The sequence below is a fragment of the Lissotriton helveticus genome, chromosome 3_1 (genome assembly GCF_964261635.1).
Source record: "Lissotriton helveticus chromosome 3_1, aLisHel1.1, whole genome shotgun sequence".
In the NCBI taxonomy this organism is placed as follows: domain Eukaryota; kingdom Metazoa; phylum Chordata; class Amphibia; order Caudata; family Salamandridae; genus Lissotriton; species Lissotriton helveticus.
Genome location: NC_136061.1, coordinates 663,568,705 through 663,588,937, shown reverse-complemented (window position 1 = coordinate 663,588,937; position 20,233 = coordinate 663,568,705). Strand labels below are relative to the sequence as shown.

Below are 20,233 nucleotides of genomic sequence, written 5' to 3'. Positions count from 1 at the left end.
TGACTGGTGTTGAGAACCCAATCTGCTTTTCTTCCAAAGTTAGTGACACTTCTTCATGCTGGACAAGCTGTCACCCTTCCGACAAATGGACTTTAGCTCTTTATCGTGCTACTACTGCTGTGAACGAGGTGAAAACGTGATTCTAAGCCTGGTCAGCTCAACATGCCAAAATAAACCCTTTTTTGCAGGTCAAATCCTTCTTTTTTTAATCTTAATTATCCATCCCTAGCAAAGGCCTTGGTAGCTAATGATATATAGATAAACCACAGGGGTTTGCCCAAATAACTCCCCCTCCCCATCTGGGCAGTGGGAAAAGCTCCAAATGTTTTTTTGTAGAGAAAACAAATTAGTCATTGCATGTGGGGACATAGTCCCCAGACGTATTACTTCATTAATGTAAGCACTTGAATAAAAAGCACATGGAGATAAAACCTATTAAAACTTGTAAAAACAGACCTCATACTAGAAACAGTGCCTTGGTGGACTAAGATAAGAAAATAAAGCCTCTGCCAGTGTGCAACTACCGTCATTCCTATTGCCCGATGCAGAAATCCCCGTGTAAAAGACTAAGTCCGGTTGACAGCATGCGCAGAATAGTGCAGTGCTCCAAGTCTCTATAAGATGAGAATCTCGTGCTTGCAATAATGTGCATGATCACTGAAACAGGGCAAACGCCCAGCTGGGCGGAAGAAAGCATCTGTGTAATGGGTTGCACTAAATGTCTCCAAACCTACTAATTGGACCATAAAGGAAGAAATAACCATGTCAATAATAGGCTACGATCCTGGGCTAACCGAGCAGCGAAATGGCCGCTCTGTGAGTGAGCTCCGCCGGCTGCACACCAATAATCCTTTCACGATCCTTTCTATGCTGCGGAGAGACCCGGATTTGCGAGTGGCCGGACACTACATGGCCTAGGACACACTCGGCTGAAATCCTGAGGCACGCCGGGCGCCCGGGTTCTGGCGCAGACGACCTGGCCGGCTCTGCTGCAGACCGCGGTGGAGCCTAAGGCGGCGGCGGCTGTTCACCGGGCCCCGGGGATTGGTGAGCCTATTCACCTGCAGAGCGAGGGGGCTGTCGGAACCCCGGGAAGGCTGGCTGACGACCGCTGTGTGCTGCGAGGCTGCGGCTGAGGTGTCGGAGCCGGGAGGAGGTGCTCGCCGGTCACCCAGCGCCCGTGAGGCGGACTGACGCCGACCCGGCAGAGCGGCCGCCATTTTGATGTGGTGTTGCGGTGCGGAGGGCCACTGCCTGGACACTCGGCTGTGTGGTTTAAAGACTGCTCCTGATTGGCGATATTCAGTGATCCTGCGACACGCTTGACACACGGAGACCTGCTGCATCACTGGTGAGTGCGCCCTGCATGTACTCGGAAGGTGGACTTGGGGGGCGAATCTGCGGGGCGCACTGAACCTGGGTGTAGCCTGTTGCTGGGAGCCCCGCCATTTTCCTCTCCGGAGGCCCGCCTGATACCGCGGCACCCTCCCGACGCCTACATCGAGTGGTGATAGCCTGCGGAAACGCGCCAGTATTCCCTACATATATCGGAGAGATCCTTGCTCTGGGCTGTAGACCTCTTGGGGACTTGATCGCACTCGAGAGTGGGCGGACACACGCGACCTCCGTGGAGACCTCCGGGTTCGAGATGGGGGGTAATAGAGACGCGAGGCAGCCCAAGCTCACTTTTGAGCACAAACAAAAGGCCAAACAGATGTCGTCAGATCAGGAGGCAGCGACACCCCCTTCCACCAGTCCGACACCGGACATAGACTTTGGCGCCTTAATCATGGAGGTCCGCTCTAGCCTCCAGAGCATCGACTCCAAGTTAGACGCAATGGCTTCGCAGCTGGAAGCGGTCAAAGCCAAGGTGGACACTCATGAGACACGCCTTGATAAGCTCGAGAACAGACAAACGGAATGCTGCGAGTTCCAGCAACAGACCAAGCAACACGTAACTAACATAGAGCGCGAACTGGAGTTCCTGAGAGCCAAGGCGGATGATTTGGAGGCGCGGTCCCGCAGATCCAACATTCGTATCACAGGCATTCCGGAGACGGATAATACTGGGAAAATGGAGGTATTTGTAACGGACCTACTGCACGAACTGTTTGACCCCGACCTCCCAGGTTTTCACGGTAGAGAGGGCGCACAGAACCCTTGGCAAAAACCTCAGACGGGGGCCCCTCCTCGACCTATCTTGGCGAAATTGCTAAATTATCAGGACCGTGACCGTGTCCTCCGGCTAGCTCGTGAGAAAGGCAAGATTACTCACAAAGGGAACCAGCTCTCATTCTATCCTGACTTTACCCCTATGGTTCAAGCGGCCAGGAAGGAGTTTCTACCGGCCAAGAAACTGTTGATGCAAGCCGGTATACCGTACTCCCTGCTATATCCGGCAAAATTGAAAATAATGCACGAGAGAGAGGCGCACTTCTTCACGGACGCGAAATCTGCTTTGAAATTCTCCAGACACATATGCGGAGCTGGTGCTCGCCGAAAATCACCCAGACTGGAGGACAGCGCTGATCGAATGAGTGATAATGATTGAGACATCGGTCCTGGTTAGCTGAGAGCCCCCTCTGCATGGTAACCTAGATGGAGGGCCCTTGCTTCGTCGTACCTTTTGGTCACTGGCATGGTTGGCCGACAGACGCCGAATTTTTTTTTTCCATGCCCGAGAACTGGCTGGGAACCGGGTGCGGTCCCGGGTCTAAGACACTGCTGTTTCCCATATTGATACATTATTGGCACTTTCGTGAATCTGGTTATCTCTGGAGAGCTGTTAATCTTCTGAGATGTGCAGCCACCCCGAGTAATCGGGGGTGTATGCCGGGAGCACCTCGCCCCCATGGGGTATTTCCCGCTGTTACTAATTTACTGGAGTGCTGGTCTAAGCACGCCAAGGGTTTTAACGCAACCTGATTGGGGGGTTGGCGTGGGTGGGGGAGGGGATACGGGGTTGGGTGTTTGGTTATTGGTTTTGAACTGGTGCACAACTGCCTACGTATTTACTTGCTTGGTGGGAGAGGGGCTGCTGGGTGCGGAGTGTGTGGACGTTCGGAGAATGTTTGGGTTGGTGGCGGAGGGTATTCAGTCACTTCGATTCGACTGCTGGAATGGGGGGGTTAAACTGTGGACCTGGAACATTAGGGGGCTTGGGGACTACAAGAAAGCTAAGCGGATGCATGGTGTGCTCTCCAGACACAATGTCGACGTTTGTTTCCTGCAAGAAACTCATCTTAATGCGACTCCGTCGCCCAGGTTGAAACAAAGTAGGTGGTCGCAGATATATTCCGCTATTTACTCTAATTATGCTAGGGGAGTGGCTGTTCTTATACGAAGAGGGCTGGATTGGAAGGAGCATGAGTGCGTGCCTGATACTGAAGGCCGCTTTGTCATTCTGCACGGTTCGCTGCAGGGCAAACCTCTAGTTCTGGCTGCTATATATGGTCCGAATGTGGATGACCCGGACTTTTTTCGCGAGGTCTGGGCACGAATTGCTTTGTTGAACTGTCACTCGACTGTGATTGGAGGGGATTTTAATGTTGTGTTAAATGACGGACTGGACAGACAGGGCATGGCCAGGCCCACACACGTCAATGCGAGACAAGCTATACTTGATGTGATGGAGGAGGGATCACTAGCTGATGTGTGGAGAGTTAGGCACCCTGGGGAGAGACTGGGTACCTGCATCACATGCCATCATGCTGCTTGGTCTAGGTTGGATTTTTGGTTGGTGACACCTGAAGTTGCGACGTGGGTGGAGAGAGTGGAAGTCCGAGCTAGGTCGCTGTCTGATCATGCCCCCTGTGCACTGGAGCTAAATATTCCTGGCTGCACTGCCAAGATGTTTGCTTGGCGCTTGCCCCCGCATGCCCTCACGGATCAGGTGTTCACTGAGGAGATACGCACAGATATTGATAACTACTTCAGGGATGAGGGGTCGGCCTCCACGGAGGCTATTGTGTGGGACGCCTTTAAGGCGGTAATACGGGGGCAGTGCATAGCCAGGCAAGCGGGAGTGTTACGTGATATTAGACGTTCTCTGTCCAGGTTAGAACAGGAGCTGAGGGAGTTGGACCTGGCATTTTGCCGAGACCCGAAACTGGAGATAGCCAGTGACATCAAGGCCAAACTACTCGAATTTAATGAGGAGGCGCAGCGTGAAGTTAAATTCCTGGGCAAACAGGCTGAAGCGCGTAGATACGGGGAGGGGGACAGGCCGAGCAGGACCCTGGCCAGGTTGATTGCCCCCAGGTCGGACACACACCACATACACACTATTCATGACAGCGCAGGCACTCTGGTGGTGGGTCAAGAGGCAGTCCTAAAAGCCTTTGCTGCTCTTTATTCATCCCTATACAGCGCTAAACAGACGGACGTCCCTGATTCCCTAGATAGCTTCCTGGATTCTATTGCCCTGGTCTGGTTCAATGACAATCACAGGCAATACATGGACCTCCCCGTTACAGCACAAGATATAGCTCAGGTTATCAAAAGCATGCCATCGAACAAGGCGCCTGGCCCGGATGGGCTCACGACTTCCTTCTACAAAACATATGTGGAGGAGCTGGCCCCGAAACTACACTCACTGTTTGCTGAGGCCCTTGAGCTGAATTCACTTCCTGACTCGATGCGCGAGGCCCTAATAATAACGCTCCTGAAACCTGACAAAGACAGCATGGTACTTGACTCTTATCGCCCCCTCTCCCTTATTAATGTTGACGCCAAGATCTTTGCTAAAGTAATTGCAGACAAGCTCCAACCGCTACTGCCCATGATTGCTCTCCCTGACCAGTCCGGGTTTATCCCGGGCCGCGCGACTTCCCACAATCTCAGGACTCTATTCTCCGTGTTACACTAGTTACACCCATCTGTCCGAGCTGCGGTGGTGTTCTTGGACGCCACCAAAGCGTTTGACTCCTTGGAATGGCCTTACTTGTTTAAAATCTTGGGGAGAATGGGGTTTAGTCTCAACTTCATCACTCATTAAACTTCTGTATGATGCACCTAGGGCGCGGGTGAGTGTGAATGGTTTGGTGTCCGAGCCCTTTAACATATCTAGAGGAACCAGACAGGGGTGCCCCCTATCTCCGCTCCTTTTTGCCATTGCCATGGAGCCGCTGGCGGCCAGGGTTCGTCAACATCATACGGCGAGGGGTATCGGATTCAGCTCCCGGAGTCTGCTAATCTCATTATATGCGGACGATGTCACTCTTTACATTATAGATCCCTCTGAAAATATGAACCCACTGCTCCGAGAATTCGTGAGATTCGAGGGCCTAGCTGGAATATCGATAAATTGGGCCAAATCTGTCGCATTCCCCCTAACTGACGCGACCACACAGCCTCCCTCGGAATACCCCCTGCGGTGGGAAACTGAGGCGGTGAAGTACCTGGGAGTATGGGTGAGCCGGGACGTACAGGAGATCTGGTCCCTGAACTTCGGGAGGGCGGTAGACTGGCTTGAGAGCAAAGTGGAGATCTGGAACAGACTTCCCCTTTCCTTGGTAGCACGGATAGCACTGGTGAAAATGGTGGTACTCCCCAAGTTCCTGTATCTGTTTGTGAATGTTCCCGTACCAATGACGGCGCACTTCCACGCACGCGTGAGGTCGCTACTTCTAAAACTGGTGTGGTCCGGTGGCCAGGCTCGGTCTTCTTGGGCCCTATTGACCCTCCCGCTCCGGCAGGGAGGCCTTGGAGCGCCGGATTTCAAATTATATTCCCTATGCGCACAGGCGCAGTTCCTACATTTCTGGGTCTTCCCCACCCCATACCAGCCGCATGTGGCGGTGGAACTAGCCGCTGCCGCCCCATCGCCTTTACAGGTGGCGTTATACGGCGGGGTCACGCGCCCATCGAAAGACATTGACACGGTGGAAATGATCCGCTGGTCTTGGCGTGAACTGAGGATCCGTGCGAAACTCCCGTTGCTCTATGCGCCATCGATCCCACTACGGGGCAACCTGATGCTGCCGTGCCTCTGCGCCAGGGGGGATACCATTCTGCTCCGAGGGAAATGCATACTTACATTTGCGGATCTCTATCCTGACGGGAAATTTGCTGACTTACCAGCGCGTGAGGATGACCATCCAGACTCATTCTCAGACGCACTGCTGTACCATTCCCTCCGGGTGTCCTGTAAAAAGTTGTGGCCTAAATTCCCTGAGGAGCCGCCGCGCCTAGATGCACTCCATAATCTGTTGTCACGACCATCTTCCGTGAAGCTGGTCTCCAGACTATATAATTGTATGCAGGAACAAGCTCCGATCACAGAGCCAACGTCCAAACAGGCTTGGTCTGCCGACCTAGATGACCCCCTCATTGACGACATATGGGCCTACTGCTGTGCACAACTATCGGCGCTATCACCGAATTATAGGCTGAGACTGGTACACTTTAAATTCCTGCACAGGTACTACCGCACTCCGGCACTGCTGCACCGCATGGGCATCAGAGACGATGCTTCATGCTGGAAATGTGATGGAGCAGATGCCTCCTTTTTGCATGTGGCATGGGTCTGCCCGAAGTTGCATGAATATTGGTCGGCCATCTTCAATGCTATAAACCACATGCTGCGCAGGTCAGACGAGCCTACCCCGCTTGTGAAAGACACTGAGCCTTGTGACCGGAAGCTACACGCGATATTGCTCCTTTATGCGAAACGCCAGGTGGCAATACACTGGGGCCGCAGGACACCGCCAACATTCGCGGCGTGGGTTAAAGACGTGACTTATGGCCAAACACAACTCACGCACTACTGGGAGTCGATGCCCACTGCCAGCAGACCCAATGACATTTGGGAGCCATTCCTCCAGTGGGCTAGGGAGAGAACGGCCTCTGCTGCCTCCGAAGGTTCCCCTGATGTGGGCGTCTCTGATGACATGGGTTGAGATCTCACGATTGCATACGCGCTCCGTGTGACGAGTGGAGTGATGCCAAAGAGACTGCTCCTATGGCCTGCGAAATACCCTGCCCATGCACTGCTTCTGCTCCACCTAGCGCCCACCAGACTTATTGCTCTGCCCCGCTCACGGATCCCATGACACGATGGTCGGTCTGCTTCCCCCCCACCTTCAGTGAGATTCTGGAGTTCCCCCTGTTGCTGACCCAGTCACATGATTGTATATTACATTTGCTGTCTGTGCCCTGCGCGCTCCGCCCCGAGATTGCCATTTCAGCCATGTAAATCACGCTCTGTTAAGCACCACCATGTTCTTTGTTGCCCTCACACTGTTGTGGGGGGTTGGGAGTAATGGATGTCGTGAATTTGTCTCTGCTAGACTGCTGTTTTGGTGAGCCATGACTACCGCTCTCGTCCTTATGGCGGTGCGATGTCTAATACATGTGGGATTTTGACTGTTTGCGACAACATCTACAGGGAAAAGGGAAAAAAAAATGTAAGATTATGTGATTTGCTTCTGCTGCACTGTATGTTTATTATTTCTTATCATGGTTTACAGGTACGGCCAGCTGCGTGGCACCAGGTTATTCTTGACAATCCCTCGCGGGGGACTTACTGTTGATTGATACTTGCTCGTATCGCGGCCTGCCTCCGGGTTGTTGGCATGACGCAGTGTACCTATTGTATGTGACCAATAAATGTCTTACATAAAAAAAAAAAAAAAAGGCTACGATCCTAAAAGTACTGGAGGGTCGAGAAAAAAGCAAGCAAGTTACCTTAAGTCAGTTGCGAGTCCCTTCCTCCAAGGGCTCACGCTTCGCAGGGCTTAAAAACAGTTATGCCGCACTTCTTGTCCATATGAGTACTGGTTCTGGCAAAAAAACAAAAACTAACTGTAATAGCCATCGCCATGCCAAAGAACCCAAGAAGCTGGGTTCCTACATATATAAAAGGCAGAATTCACCTTATTTGTAGTTTTGTACTACCATCAATACTGACCACTGAATGTAATTTTTCATTGTGTCCCCGCTGTTGATAATGTTGTACCAGCGGCGCTCCCTTTATTGCACACCACAGTCTGGCTTTGTGTTGTAGAATGCGTGTCTTCACGGGTTGTATGGGTTGTCTGAAATAGAACATATCACTAGGGCATTTGAGACAATAGATAACATTCTTCGTGAGTATCGAGCCATTAATGGTGAGCGATTTCGTGTTCCTTGTCATTTGGCATGCAGCACAATTGTGGCATTTATAATGCCCAGTTACGGGGCGAAGGTGCTCAATTAATGAAGTGATAAGTCTGGGGGCTAGGTTTCCACATGTAGGGACTCCTTTATTGATTTCCCTACAAACAAAATGTGGATCTTTTGGTAGCTCATGAGGAAGGGTGCTTAGTATTAAAAAGAAATGCATGTTATTTTTCCACTGACCATGCAAACGCAAAAAAGCAGTTATCACAAAAGCAATGCCAGTGATCCCATTAGCTAACGTGGAGCTTCAGTAACCACTGTGCTTGGTGCTAACTCCCCATCCGCTCACAATCCCCCATATTGTTCATTGCCTTGTGTCATTGTCCTTTGGAAACTGGGGCTTTTCACTGGTCAATAGGCTTAGTTGTCGCTCCTTAGTGCCGCCTTGTCTCATTTTTTAATCTCCCATCAGACACCCCCTGTTCTATGTGGTGTTACTCAGTGGGCTTTAATTACAGCATACAAGCACTATTTGGTTAAATGTTTTTCTCCTGCCTGCTGTTGCAGGCAGGACACGCTCTTCCCCCAACACGTTATATTTTTCATAGCAGGGCACGCCATGCTGATGCATTGGTGGTTATGCCTTTAGTTTGTTGTTTGTTGCCCGAACGCAGTCACTTGTTTTTTTCCCCCTCTATTTTTCACTTTTTTTTGTTTACAAGCGGCACTTTCACTTTTGTCGGCCACGCCTCTTTCTTTTGGTGTGCCTCGTCTAAAAGGGACGTAGCCGCCATTAAGGTGAAAATGGGGCATGGGGCACTTTTACAAAGAAAGCATTTATTTGTCAACTTGACAAACCAATGCTTTTTTTGTAAAAGCGCCCCCTACAGCGCTTTCACTTTAATGGTGCCATGCCCCCTGCTTTAGACGTGACTCATCTAAAGAAAGGTGCGTTACCGACATTAACATAAAATCGCAACATGGGGCGCTTTTCCCAAAATTGCGTTTGCAATGCAATAGGTCCCCCATTCACGAGAGTTTAAGCTATTGGCATTGTCATTTAAAATGCCAATAGCTCAAACTCTCGCAAATGCAAGAGCTATTGCATTGCAAATGCTTGTATATAAAGTGGTGTCAGATTTTTGTGTTGTTCCTCTTAATAGTTTTGGTGCTTCTAAATGCTTAACACTTTTTCTTTTGACTAAGCCGGACTGCTCAGTGCCTCGGCTACCCAGGACTGAGGTATAGTTTTTCTTCAGGAACCTAACTGGACCTGAAAGAGACTGTGACATTACCTGCTCAGGTCTCACAACAAAACCACATAATAACCCACTTTCCTGCAGACAGATCCTAAAAGAGCACTGAGAACATTGATCGTACCAAAGACCATCTGGTGGTCGATCAGCTCGTCATAGGATTCTCTGGAGCAAAAAGAAAGGCATGGTGGTGCAAAAATGAATCTGTTAAAGATGGATAGTCTTCTATTAAGATTTGCCATGCTTTGGCTAAGAAGCAGCCCCCAGATGCTCTGGAGTCAGGGCTGTTGCCACTGATTTGGCCCATTGAGTACTGTGACCTGCCAACAAGTATGAGAAGGTTCTGGCCTCCTGCTAGGAAATGTGCAGGCTTCTAGACAGAGTAACTACAGCTAACTCAAATGCTTGAGTGAGGAACTCGTTTCTAGGTGATTAAAATCAGAGGAAGTGACCAAGGAGCACCAGAAGTACAGGAGCAACAGACGCTCCTTCCATGATAACCTCTGTGGTGAGCCTGCACCCTTCCAAATTATGTTATCAAAGGGTGTCTATTTTCCCTACCCCATCCAGCCCCAGAGGGTCATGTAAGTTGATCCTCTTCCCCCCAAGCCTTGGAGATGTGTCCTGCTCGCTACAGTTGCTGCCCTGTATTGACAACAATTTTAGCTATCTGTTCTTTGCAGTTTGAGATGTCACTGTCTAACGTCTCTTTTTTTCGACCCAGTTTCCATTTTTGGGCTGGTGAAGCATGAGGGTCGTTTGTGTGTACCCACTTTTGTGTGTCTCTGTAGTATAGTGCCTTCTAGGTATGGTATTTTATTTATTTTGGCAGTGCCTTTTTTTATTTCCCTGCAAGTACGGTTCTGCTTTTCTTAGTGCTGTCTAGACGCATCTTGAGTGAAATGTACTCTGTCATACTATTATTGAGTTTCTAACCCATCAACTTTTAGGACCAGCCTCGACTGCTTGACCAAGCTTCCCCTGGAGGGTCCAGTGCCCAAAGACAGTAATGTGATTAACAAGTTGGTAACCAATTTATTGGTGGCTCGGGGACAGCTTTGGGTAAGACTGTGCCCACAAAGAAAACTGCCCGGAAACCCAATAAGAGGCCACTCCTTGAACGATTATTCCATGTAAGCCTTTAACCTGCACGAAAATAGTTGCTCGTTTACACTCACAACAGCTGCCTCTCATAATGTTTGTGTGGGTTGAAGGAGCAATACGGAGAAAGGGTACGTTGCCCTTTCATGAAAGATTTTCCAATCGATTTAGCCGACAGATGATTCTCCTTCATTAAGATTTCAGTTGAAGGGTTTTAAATTTAAATTGGGTTTTCTCAATTTGAGCAGTCGGACTTGACTTGCATTCACGTTTTGGTAACTGCCATCCCTAGGGGTTTGTTTAATCTTGGTGTTTTTGCTCATACTTCCTCCGGCTTTGTTTTCCAGTCAGACTGAGCAGCTCATTCTTTTGCCTGACAGTTGGGTACTTCATATCAAAGAAAGTCTGCACAGAGTGCTTTTTGCAGTCTGGGTTCCTGAAGCGTTGTCCGAGCTGCTGCTTGCTCTGGTGCATAAATCAAAAACTATTATACTACATTCTCAAACTGGGAAATGTCAAATTCTTCATTTGCTACTGTGAATAATGCAATACTTTTGGCTTAGAAAAGTACGCCCTCCCCCCGCTCTGTTTACCCATTTTCTTTCCTTTTTTTCTGCTCCTCCCTTATCTCTGTTATGAGATCGGTCGCTTTATCAGGACTGTGCTCCACCGCCCTACTGATTGCCAATATTCTTTGCAACTGTCTTTTCCCTCTATTTCTTACCTTGCCAATGTTGACTCCATTTGCAGGTTCTCCTCCACCTCACTCTTATTTGCCCATTGTTTCTGGTGATTTATGTGCTTTGATAGACCTTGCTTTCTTCTATTTTTACCTACTTTGAGGTTCATTTTTGATGGTTTCTTCCATTGCAGGTATCGGGGTGCCAATCATGCTGGCATATGTATATGGTGTGGTACCGGTCTCACTGTGCCGCGGAGGAGGATGCGGCGTCAGCACAGCTAATGGTAAAGGAGTGAAGATAGAGTTTGATGAAGAGGATGGACCTATCACAGGTACTGCAGTGGTGAAATTTATTTATACATCTCTCATAAATGCGACCGGCTTCAGTCACAATCTAGTGTGGCCTTCATTAGCTGCTCATTGGCCTTGTGCATGCCATGGATGTCATTCAGTTTGAGGTCTTTAATCCATAAGCCTTCTTGCTTAGAAGCCTGAAGGCAGTGGCAGATTCACAGACTACGTTCCAAAGTTGGACAAAATGCCCACACTGCACAGTGAAGAATTAAGAGAAAGTGTGGAATAGGACAGTATTATACTAAAAAAAAGCTTATTTAAAATTAGAAACCTAGTACGATGCATCGAGTAAGATGGGTACAATTATTTATATATAATATATTTTTTTATATTTTATGCTCTTGTACTGGGATGGACGCTTCTGTAGATGCTGTTAGGAACTACCATCTTAACTACCACACCTTATTCTCGCATATGATTTAAAATGCTGAAGATCAACAGTTATCCCATATCAAGCACATCTGCTGGGGTTATGTTTAGCCTGTAGACTTGTTTGTATTTTAAAATCTGACCTGGCGTTTGACTAAAACTTTATTACTCTACTTTGGTATGCCAAATGCAGCTAGAGACCTTTGCGATGGAAGAAGTCCTTTTATGGACACAAGTGCTGCCCTTTGGCATCTGACCCCCTTTTCAGCTTTCAGAGCTTGAGGTTTTTAAAATTCTTTCTTAGAAGACATTCCACCTTTTCATTTTTAAACAGTCCATGGGCCAGTCTCTGTGAAACCGCTGCCTATTTAACACAGTTGCCGCCATTTTCTTTAATTTCTACATTTATCAAGCATTGGCATAGCCAATAGGTCTCGCCTTCGGGACCTTATACGTTTTTAGCCATGCAAAAGTTGATGTTATTGCACCAAGGATATTGTGCTGCATAACTAAATACTTATAAGGTCCAAAAGCGAGACCTATTGGCTATGCCAATGCTTTTTCTTTCTTTCCATTTGTACTGCATACTGGTAATTATGGGTGATGGCCTGCTTAAAGCCATTTGGGTGCTCTAAATCTGCAATTCAAAGGGCTGGCTATCTACACCCAATCAATCCCCCTACCACCGTAGTGCTGTAATAATTTGTTGTTTTGTAGAGAGGTGTTTCAGGGACATGTAAGACTTTTATGCCCTCCTGCCTTGAGACCTATCATTTGCCTGGATCCCAGGGCTAAGAGCTCTGCCAAAGGTGCTTAATTACCGAAGAGGAAGTTTAGGTACAACCTGGTCGCTGGTGATGGGTGACATCGTTCCTATAGAGAGAAACCAACAGGTCTCTATTTCCAGCTCATCCTTTGACTGACAGCCACTGAAGACTAGAGCCTGGAGAGTGGTGGCCTGAGTGCCCTGTGGAATTCTGGATAACAGTTCAACCAGGCAGACCAGCATTCACCCAGAGTAAAGAGGGAGGGTCAAAGGCCTTGATCAATGCACATGCTTCTCACAAGCCGATTGGATAGCGTGTCACGTCATCCTATACTAGTGCTCCTGATGCATATTCTGGAACTTCACTGCAACCTCCATCTCATTCCTGCGAGGGAGATGAAGTTGGGCATTACTGCTTCTGAAAACCTAACTTGCAGACGGTGGCACCAGAGAGTCCAAAGTCACGATCTTGAACCACAACACAAAGTAATGACTTGTAAACTGACACTCAAGGAATGGCCCAAAGCATGAACCGCTCACAGGGAGTGATGGCCAAGTTAAGTGCCACTCAGATGGAGTGATGGCCACTGAATGATCTAGTCAACAGTTTACACGTGTCCACACTAACAGTGGTCCAGTCTTCACCGTGTATGGGTGTTCTACTGTGGAAAATGTTGGCACGTGCAGCCTGCCAGCTACATGAAACCAAATGCAGTAGTTGAGTAGGCAGCACCAGTCTACCCCACTGCATGTCCCTCACCCCTTTTGCCAAGAAGATATTCCGCACTCAGTCAGCAGAGGCAGCCTTCGGACACTGACAGATTACACAGCTATTCACTCAAGCGCTCAGACAGACACCAGCCTAAAACAAGGGACAATCTGAAAGCTGGTTTTGTAAAACGAACACCGACTTCCTATAAGTATTTGAGGCCTGAACATTAAACATCAATTAATGCCATGCCTGCCACTAATAGCCTGGCTTACGTTTGGGAAAGGAAAGTACTCTTATATCTGGACGAAGTGCTAAAGATTTAACATCGACTCGAGAAATCGGTGGGTACTGAGTAATCATCCCACTCTAAAAACGGTATGAATGTTTCTGGCGCAGTCCCGCAATCTCGCGCAGTCCCGCAATCTCGCCACCCCCAAAGAAACAAATCAACTGGCCACAACCAATGCCCCAGTGCCAACTCCTGACAACGCCGTGCACTGGCTGCCCTGCTACCGCAATAAAATGGAACTAAAACATACAAATCACACACATATCTTCTAGAACACCTATAAACCAAGTGTTATGCTAATGAAGCACACACCTCCTCAATTACCGTAAGTAGCTCTAGTCTAGCCTATTGAAACATTTTAGGCGTTAGCCCTAAAATGAAACCCTTCCAAATGCTCATCAGTCGAGCATTTTCAACTCTCTATCGTGACGTAGTTAGGGGCAGGGCAGAATTTACCAGCCTGGGATCTATAGCAAGATACGGAGGTGGGGGGGATATTTCAACGCGCGTGCTGTCAAGTTGTTCGGGTGGTTTGCTAATAACAAATTACAGGTTATTTTGTTTCCTGATTAGCTTGGACTACTCTTGTTCCAAAAGGGAACTTCTGAGTTGCAAGTTCTGTGGTTTGAAATAAAATATTTTAATGAACACAACTGATGCAACCCGGTCAGTGTTATATGTGGATATAGTTGTTATTCGCTTGAATATTAGGCCCATTTCACAACTAGATCGTGCCACGGCCACCCCTCGCTGAACCGCTCATCAAGTGTACTGGTATTTCGGTACTAGCCGATACACCTCAATTGTGAGCACTAGTCTGATGCGGCTTTCTTTGGTCTATGCATGTAAATCGCCTTTATGCCGGAGTTTACAGGTGATCTTAACTAAGCCACCGGGACTTCAGAGAGTTCTGTGAATGCTAGTGAAAAAAACACAGTAGGGAAGGATGGGGGACTGACGCGGGCAGGGAGAAGGGAGAGGACACAGGCAGGGAGAAGGGAGAGGACACGGGCCTAAGGAAGAGCTGGGACGAACGTAGCACTGTACACAGTCCATGAGAACGCAGTTTGCGGAGACACAATGGGTGAGAGGGAACATGCAAAGAGATATAAAGGCACAAATTAAGCGCAAAGAAGCAGGCCGGGAAATCGTGAACATTGCGCGCATTTGGCTACAGAAACGAACAGGGGCACGGTAGGCACAAGATGCAGGAAGTGAGGCATGCAAGGAGATAGTGCAGGCAGGTGTTACCCGTATGGAGAAGTGCGAGAGCTGACGGAAGAGAAAGGGGCAAGCAACGTGCAACAGGTGCAGAGAGAATACAAAGGGCAGTAGCAGAACAGCGACTGGGGGTCAAGCACATGCACTATGCGGCCAGTAAGAAAACGTAGACTGGTAGAGAGAATTCAGGGAGAAAGGGTGCAGGCATGTTGATACACCAGTGGGAAGCACTGCAAGCATGTAAGGAAGAGTAACCGGAGAGGTGCTACACACAGTGACAGAAGAACATGGAGCGAGGGCGCAGTGCACCGCAGGTTGGGAAGAGGCACTTGGTGCAGCATGTAAAGAACAGGGACGGTGAGGGACAGAGGCGCATGTAGAGGAAAAGCGCTACATGCAAATGATTGATTAGTACAGGTAAGAGGCATGCACAAAGTACTCGTACGGACTGTCACTGGGGGGGGGGGGGGAGGGGGTTGTGCAAGTTCAGACTGCGCTGCTTCTCGTGGGCGATTCACAGAACGTGCAGGCCCAGATAGATGAAGGTGCGCAGGGGTAACCAGGGACCAAGGAATGGAGTTTGTTGGGAGGGGCCCCAAGTTAAATGAAGAGCAATGGTGTATGGGAGACTGTGGCCCCTCTGCACATCCTGCAGGGGCCTCCTCACTTTGAGTTACGTCACTGATCGTAGAAGAGTCAGAGGAAAGCACAGAGAAGTTCCCTTACCTGAATGTGCTGAGGCTGTGGTGACTGCTGCTCCTTGGTGTACATCATGGTCTGGAACGGAGACATCGACCGGGAGAACAGGGGTGACACAGGCTCCATCACCTGCATCATCTTGTTGACCGGGTAGGTCATCACCCTCTCGTAGAAGACGTTGTCCTTGTCCCCGTAGGAGGAGGTGGGTGTGCCGTTCTCTGCTGACGGCCGTTGTCCGGAGGAGGACGTGGACATCTTCATTGCAGGTGGCGGGAGCTGTTCCTGGGAGCCGGGGGCGCGCACTGCTCACTCGGCAGCTAGAAACAGAGGATGCGAAAGAGCAGCAATGACCCCATCGCCGGAAGGGTGCTAGATTTGTGGCTGAGGCTGTCCCTTGTCCCCAACGAGCCAACACCCCCTCGCAGCGGTGCTCCGATGTCCCAGCACTGCGCTTCCCTGTTTGCGGGTGGGAAAGCCGAGCGCCTGTTGCGCTTTTTTTTTTCTTTAATGGGCACAGTTATTACGGGGCTTGCTTTGTATGTTGTGTCACCAGTACAAAGCAATCCCTGGATTAACTGTGCCCATAAAAGAAAACAAACACGCGCATAAAGAACTGCAAAAGCTGAATACACTTCGGCTTTATTTCACCGCCATTAGCGAGTCGCGCTAAAGAAGGAGGCAGAGGAGGGAGGGAAGACAGGAGGGGGGCCAGCGAAGACAGGAGGGGGGCCAGCGCTCCTTTCCCTTGTGGAAACTAGCAGGGGCACCATATGTTTGCAAGGTAATTACAAACATATGGCTCGCTCCCGCAAGAGAATCGCCACATGTGCGCGCGTTGCTGTTGAAGGCAATGGAATGCGTGCCTATGTTTGCGTGAAAGGGCGCATCGATGGCTACAGGTCTTTCTCCTATGCAACGCATGCGCATTGCGTAGGCGAGACCTAAAAAGAGTGCGTGAATGTTGGTAGTGGTCCGTTAGTGCTACACCAGTGCTTTTCTTTTTTTTTGGGGGGGGGGGCAGGGGGGGGAATATGAAAAAAAAGTTTGGCCAACATGGCTTATAGATAGGCTCAAAAAGATATATTTTTATATCAAAATTGTCTCAATCGTAAAATTGCGGAAGTATCCTGCACACTGGGTCAGTATTAATGATTTTAAATGATTGTGGACTAAGATTACGAGTAACTAATCCTTTCAGGCGACTTGCAAGTGACCTTTGTCCATCTCACGAGGTGTTCCTTCTCTTTATCCAGTATTGGGTGTATTTCAAAGATTCACATGCCTGAATCATTCCCTGTCTTCTAGATTAGAGTCCCACGGTAAAATATTCAAGCAGTGCTTTAAAAGCTTCATAGGCTAGAACGGCTTTTAAGCCAAGTAAATAGTAGCCTATCTATGTCCTTTTTTTATTTATTTATTTATTTATTCAAAGTTTTATATAGCGCGAACAAGATCTTAACAGATATCAGAGCGCTTCACAGGGGGGGGAGTGGGCAACAGGAGGGTGAGTAGACATAGTAATTGGGTACAGTATAGTGAACGGTAGCATAATAGGTTAACAATCATGTGTCAATAAGATACAGGTAAACACTCAGCTAGACAGTAAAATAAGGCAGTGCAGAGTCTTTGATCTAACTAAAATAGAGATCATGAAATAGCAGAGAACACTCAAATAGACAAAAATATAAGACGGTGCTGAGTCTGAGCTAGCTACAATACAGGTCAAGAGATAACAATAAACGTTCAAATAGACATTAGGATAGGGCGATGCAGAGACTCTGATCCAGCTGCCATAGAGATCAGTGGATACCAGTAAACCCTCAAAAGACAATACTATAGGACGGTGCAGAGTCTTTGATCCAACTGCAAAAGAGGTCAGTAGGTCATGAACAGAAAGTTATTGGATCATTAAGTATCCAACGTTACAAGATCGGTGCAAAGTCTCTGAGCAGCAACAGTGAGGATCAGGTAAACTTGGCCATAAGGATGGCTTTCACTTTCTTGAAGAGTACAGTGGAGGAGATAATCCTCGTTTCAGGAGGGAGTGCATTCCAGATCCTCGGTGCCATTCCTGAGAAGGAGCGTTTGTAGGTTTTTTCCTTACGGAATCTGCGAGGTTTCAGGAGCAGACTTTTAGTACTTCTATTGGATCTCGAACCTCCTGATATAGTCAACTTTTGAGTGAGGTAGGTGGGAGCCTTGTGGTGTATGGCTGAGTGTGTCATAACCGCAATTTTCAATTGTGTTCTGGCTTCGAGGGGAAGCCATTTCAGGGATTTCAGGTCAGGGGTTATATGAGAGTGTTTCCTTGAGCCCGAAATGAGTCTCGCGGCCGCATTTAGGGAGGCTCTTAGGGGTGCTGTTGTTGCTTGAGGGAGACCGCTGAGGGCCACAATTCCATAGTCTATGCGGGGGGTGACTAGTGCTTGTACAGCAGTTTGGAAGTCCTTGGCTGGGAGGAAGGGTTTGAGTTTCCTCAAAGTGTTGATTTGAAAGTTAGCTCCTTTCGTTGCTTTGCTAATGTGCTGTTGCATATTGAGCTTTGCGTCAAGTGTGATGCCTAAGGATTTCGCAGAGTCCACGATGGTGGGTTGGACATTGAATGCTGTTAGGTGATTGAGCCATATTTGGGTGGTGGTAATTTTCGCAGGGGGGTGATATCAGGAGGAACTCAGTTTTCAACGCATTTTTAGGTCTCGGCCTGCAAAAGACTGCGCACGTGCGCAGTCGAGGTGGCGAGACTTAATGAGAGAGGATTGTTCACTAGCGAGGTTAAGCCCCGCCCAGCCATTGGAGAAGAGGTCCTAGTGACGTTATTCTTTCTCTCTAAGCCCCGTCTTTTTTAGACTGGGTTCCTTGACTTAAGTTTGTGGTAAAAGCTTTCTTATCTTCTATATGGGGCCATATGTTTCACCCCATAAAGGAGATAAGAAAGCTTTTACCACAAACGTAAGTCAGGCCAAGCCAGTCTCAAAGGGACGGCAGAAAGAGAGGAGGGCATGTACTTGCAGGTACTACAACCAAAGAAACAATGGCTAACTAATGCTGCCGCCCGTACCTCCCTCGTCATTTCTTGCCTGCATGCTCCTAACGCCCAGCTTCTATTTTCCTGGTTCATACGTTCATTGCTGCCGCCCGTACCTCCCTCGTCATTTCTTGCCTGCTTGCTCCTATTCCCCAGCTTCTATTTTTCTGGTTCACATGTTCTCATAGCTGCTGCCCGTACCGCCCTCGTCATTTTTTGCCTGCATGCTCCTGCTACATTAGATTTCCCTTCTATTTACGGCCCAGTCCGCTAAAAGTGAATGGAAAAACAGATTTGAGGCCACAGGCTTCTATAACTAATATTTAGTTAAGCGACAGAATCAGACTTGGGGGACATTGAGACCATACATCTTTTTTTAAAACAGTGAGACCGCTTAATTACAAAAATACAAAATAGTATCGCCATTTACCCCAATGGAGGCGGTTGAGCAGTGAGCTATTTGCACATTCCACTGTAAAAATAGTCTGTGTAATGTGCCCACCCAAGCCGCAGCGCCTTCCACTACAAGGCGTCGTTCTGGCAGAGACATTCCGTCTGAAGGCCATCGCCTAAGTCCAACAGTAAAGAAGATGCCAGGGAGGCGAGGTACTTGATGGTACATCTAATATTTATCAAGACTTTCAACGGATGTGCAAAACGGTTCCAACATTTTGCGTGAGCGAGCACTCCTCAAACTGGTCAATAAAATAGACAGCCTTTTAGCAGCAAAGTTCATTGGGTACTTTCCCATAATGCATCTGAATCTTGGAAAGGGTGAGACGTTACAGGGAGAGCTGCCGACTTTGGACTAGGGAAACATGACTTCGGTGTCGGCACCACATCCTGTGCCCACCGCTATTACTCAGAAGGATACAAGCTTTGGCAAATGCTTGTCAAACTATTTGCTTTGCCAATACTGTAGAGCAGCAGCAAAAAAAACAGCGTGATGAAGTGTAATCATCAAGATTGCTATGGCGGCCTAATGTGATGACGTATGCCTTGCCTTTTTTTTATTTACGATTTGAAGATGTCGAATGTCAAGCAGTCAATTTATTTTTGAAAAATACATGTAATTTCTGATGTTTTCCTCTTCTTCATTTTGGTTGCAACAAAGTGTCACTCCTAATCGCTGAATGCCACTCGGAATTAAAGTGAAGTTATGAAAATGTCACACAAAAACAATCTGTAACCTTGGCAGCTATGACTCTCTGCTCATGCTGTCTGAAGACAGTGTGGTGCAGGAGAGGGTTGGGCAGTTGAGGCCCCTCTGCTGATGCTACCCGAAGGGCAAATCACCTAATATCCCCGTGCCGTAAAAAAAAAAAAGTGTGACTTTGTGTAAAGTAATTTGAGCTCATTTAAACCGTTTCATTAGTCGGGTCAAATTTGTGCCATATAAAAAATCAAACACAAAAAATACAAGACAGGACATAAGTACTACTTTCCATTGTCCTTAAAGTCGTACTGGAAACACTACATTTGATGCTTATGACACCCAGTGAAAAAGTTAAATCTAGGAAACCGACTGTATTTGGGGGTAAAAAGTATATTGGATTAATTCATTTGATGATTAACGACATAATATATATGGTTTGAAAAATGGTCAGAGAACCTCCATATTGCTGACTGAAATAGCAATTGTCTCTAGTTTAAAAAAGC

General features: G+C 48.1%; 1 protein-coding gene across 1 annotated transcript in view; it reads left to right on the top strand.

Moving 5' to 3' along the window:
- Positions 1 to 20,233, top strand: part of RNF19B (ring finger protein 19B) — a 148,672-nt gene that overhangs the window by 38,763 nt on the left and 89,676 nt on the right. The window contains exon 6 of the mRNA XM_078680755.1: positions 11,331 to 11,471. Coding sequence (XP_078536881.1) covers positions 11,331 to 11,471 — 141 coding nt within the window. The remainder of the gene's footprint in view (positions 1 to 11,330; positions 11,472 to 20,233) is intronic.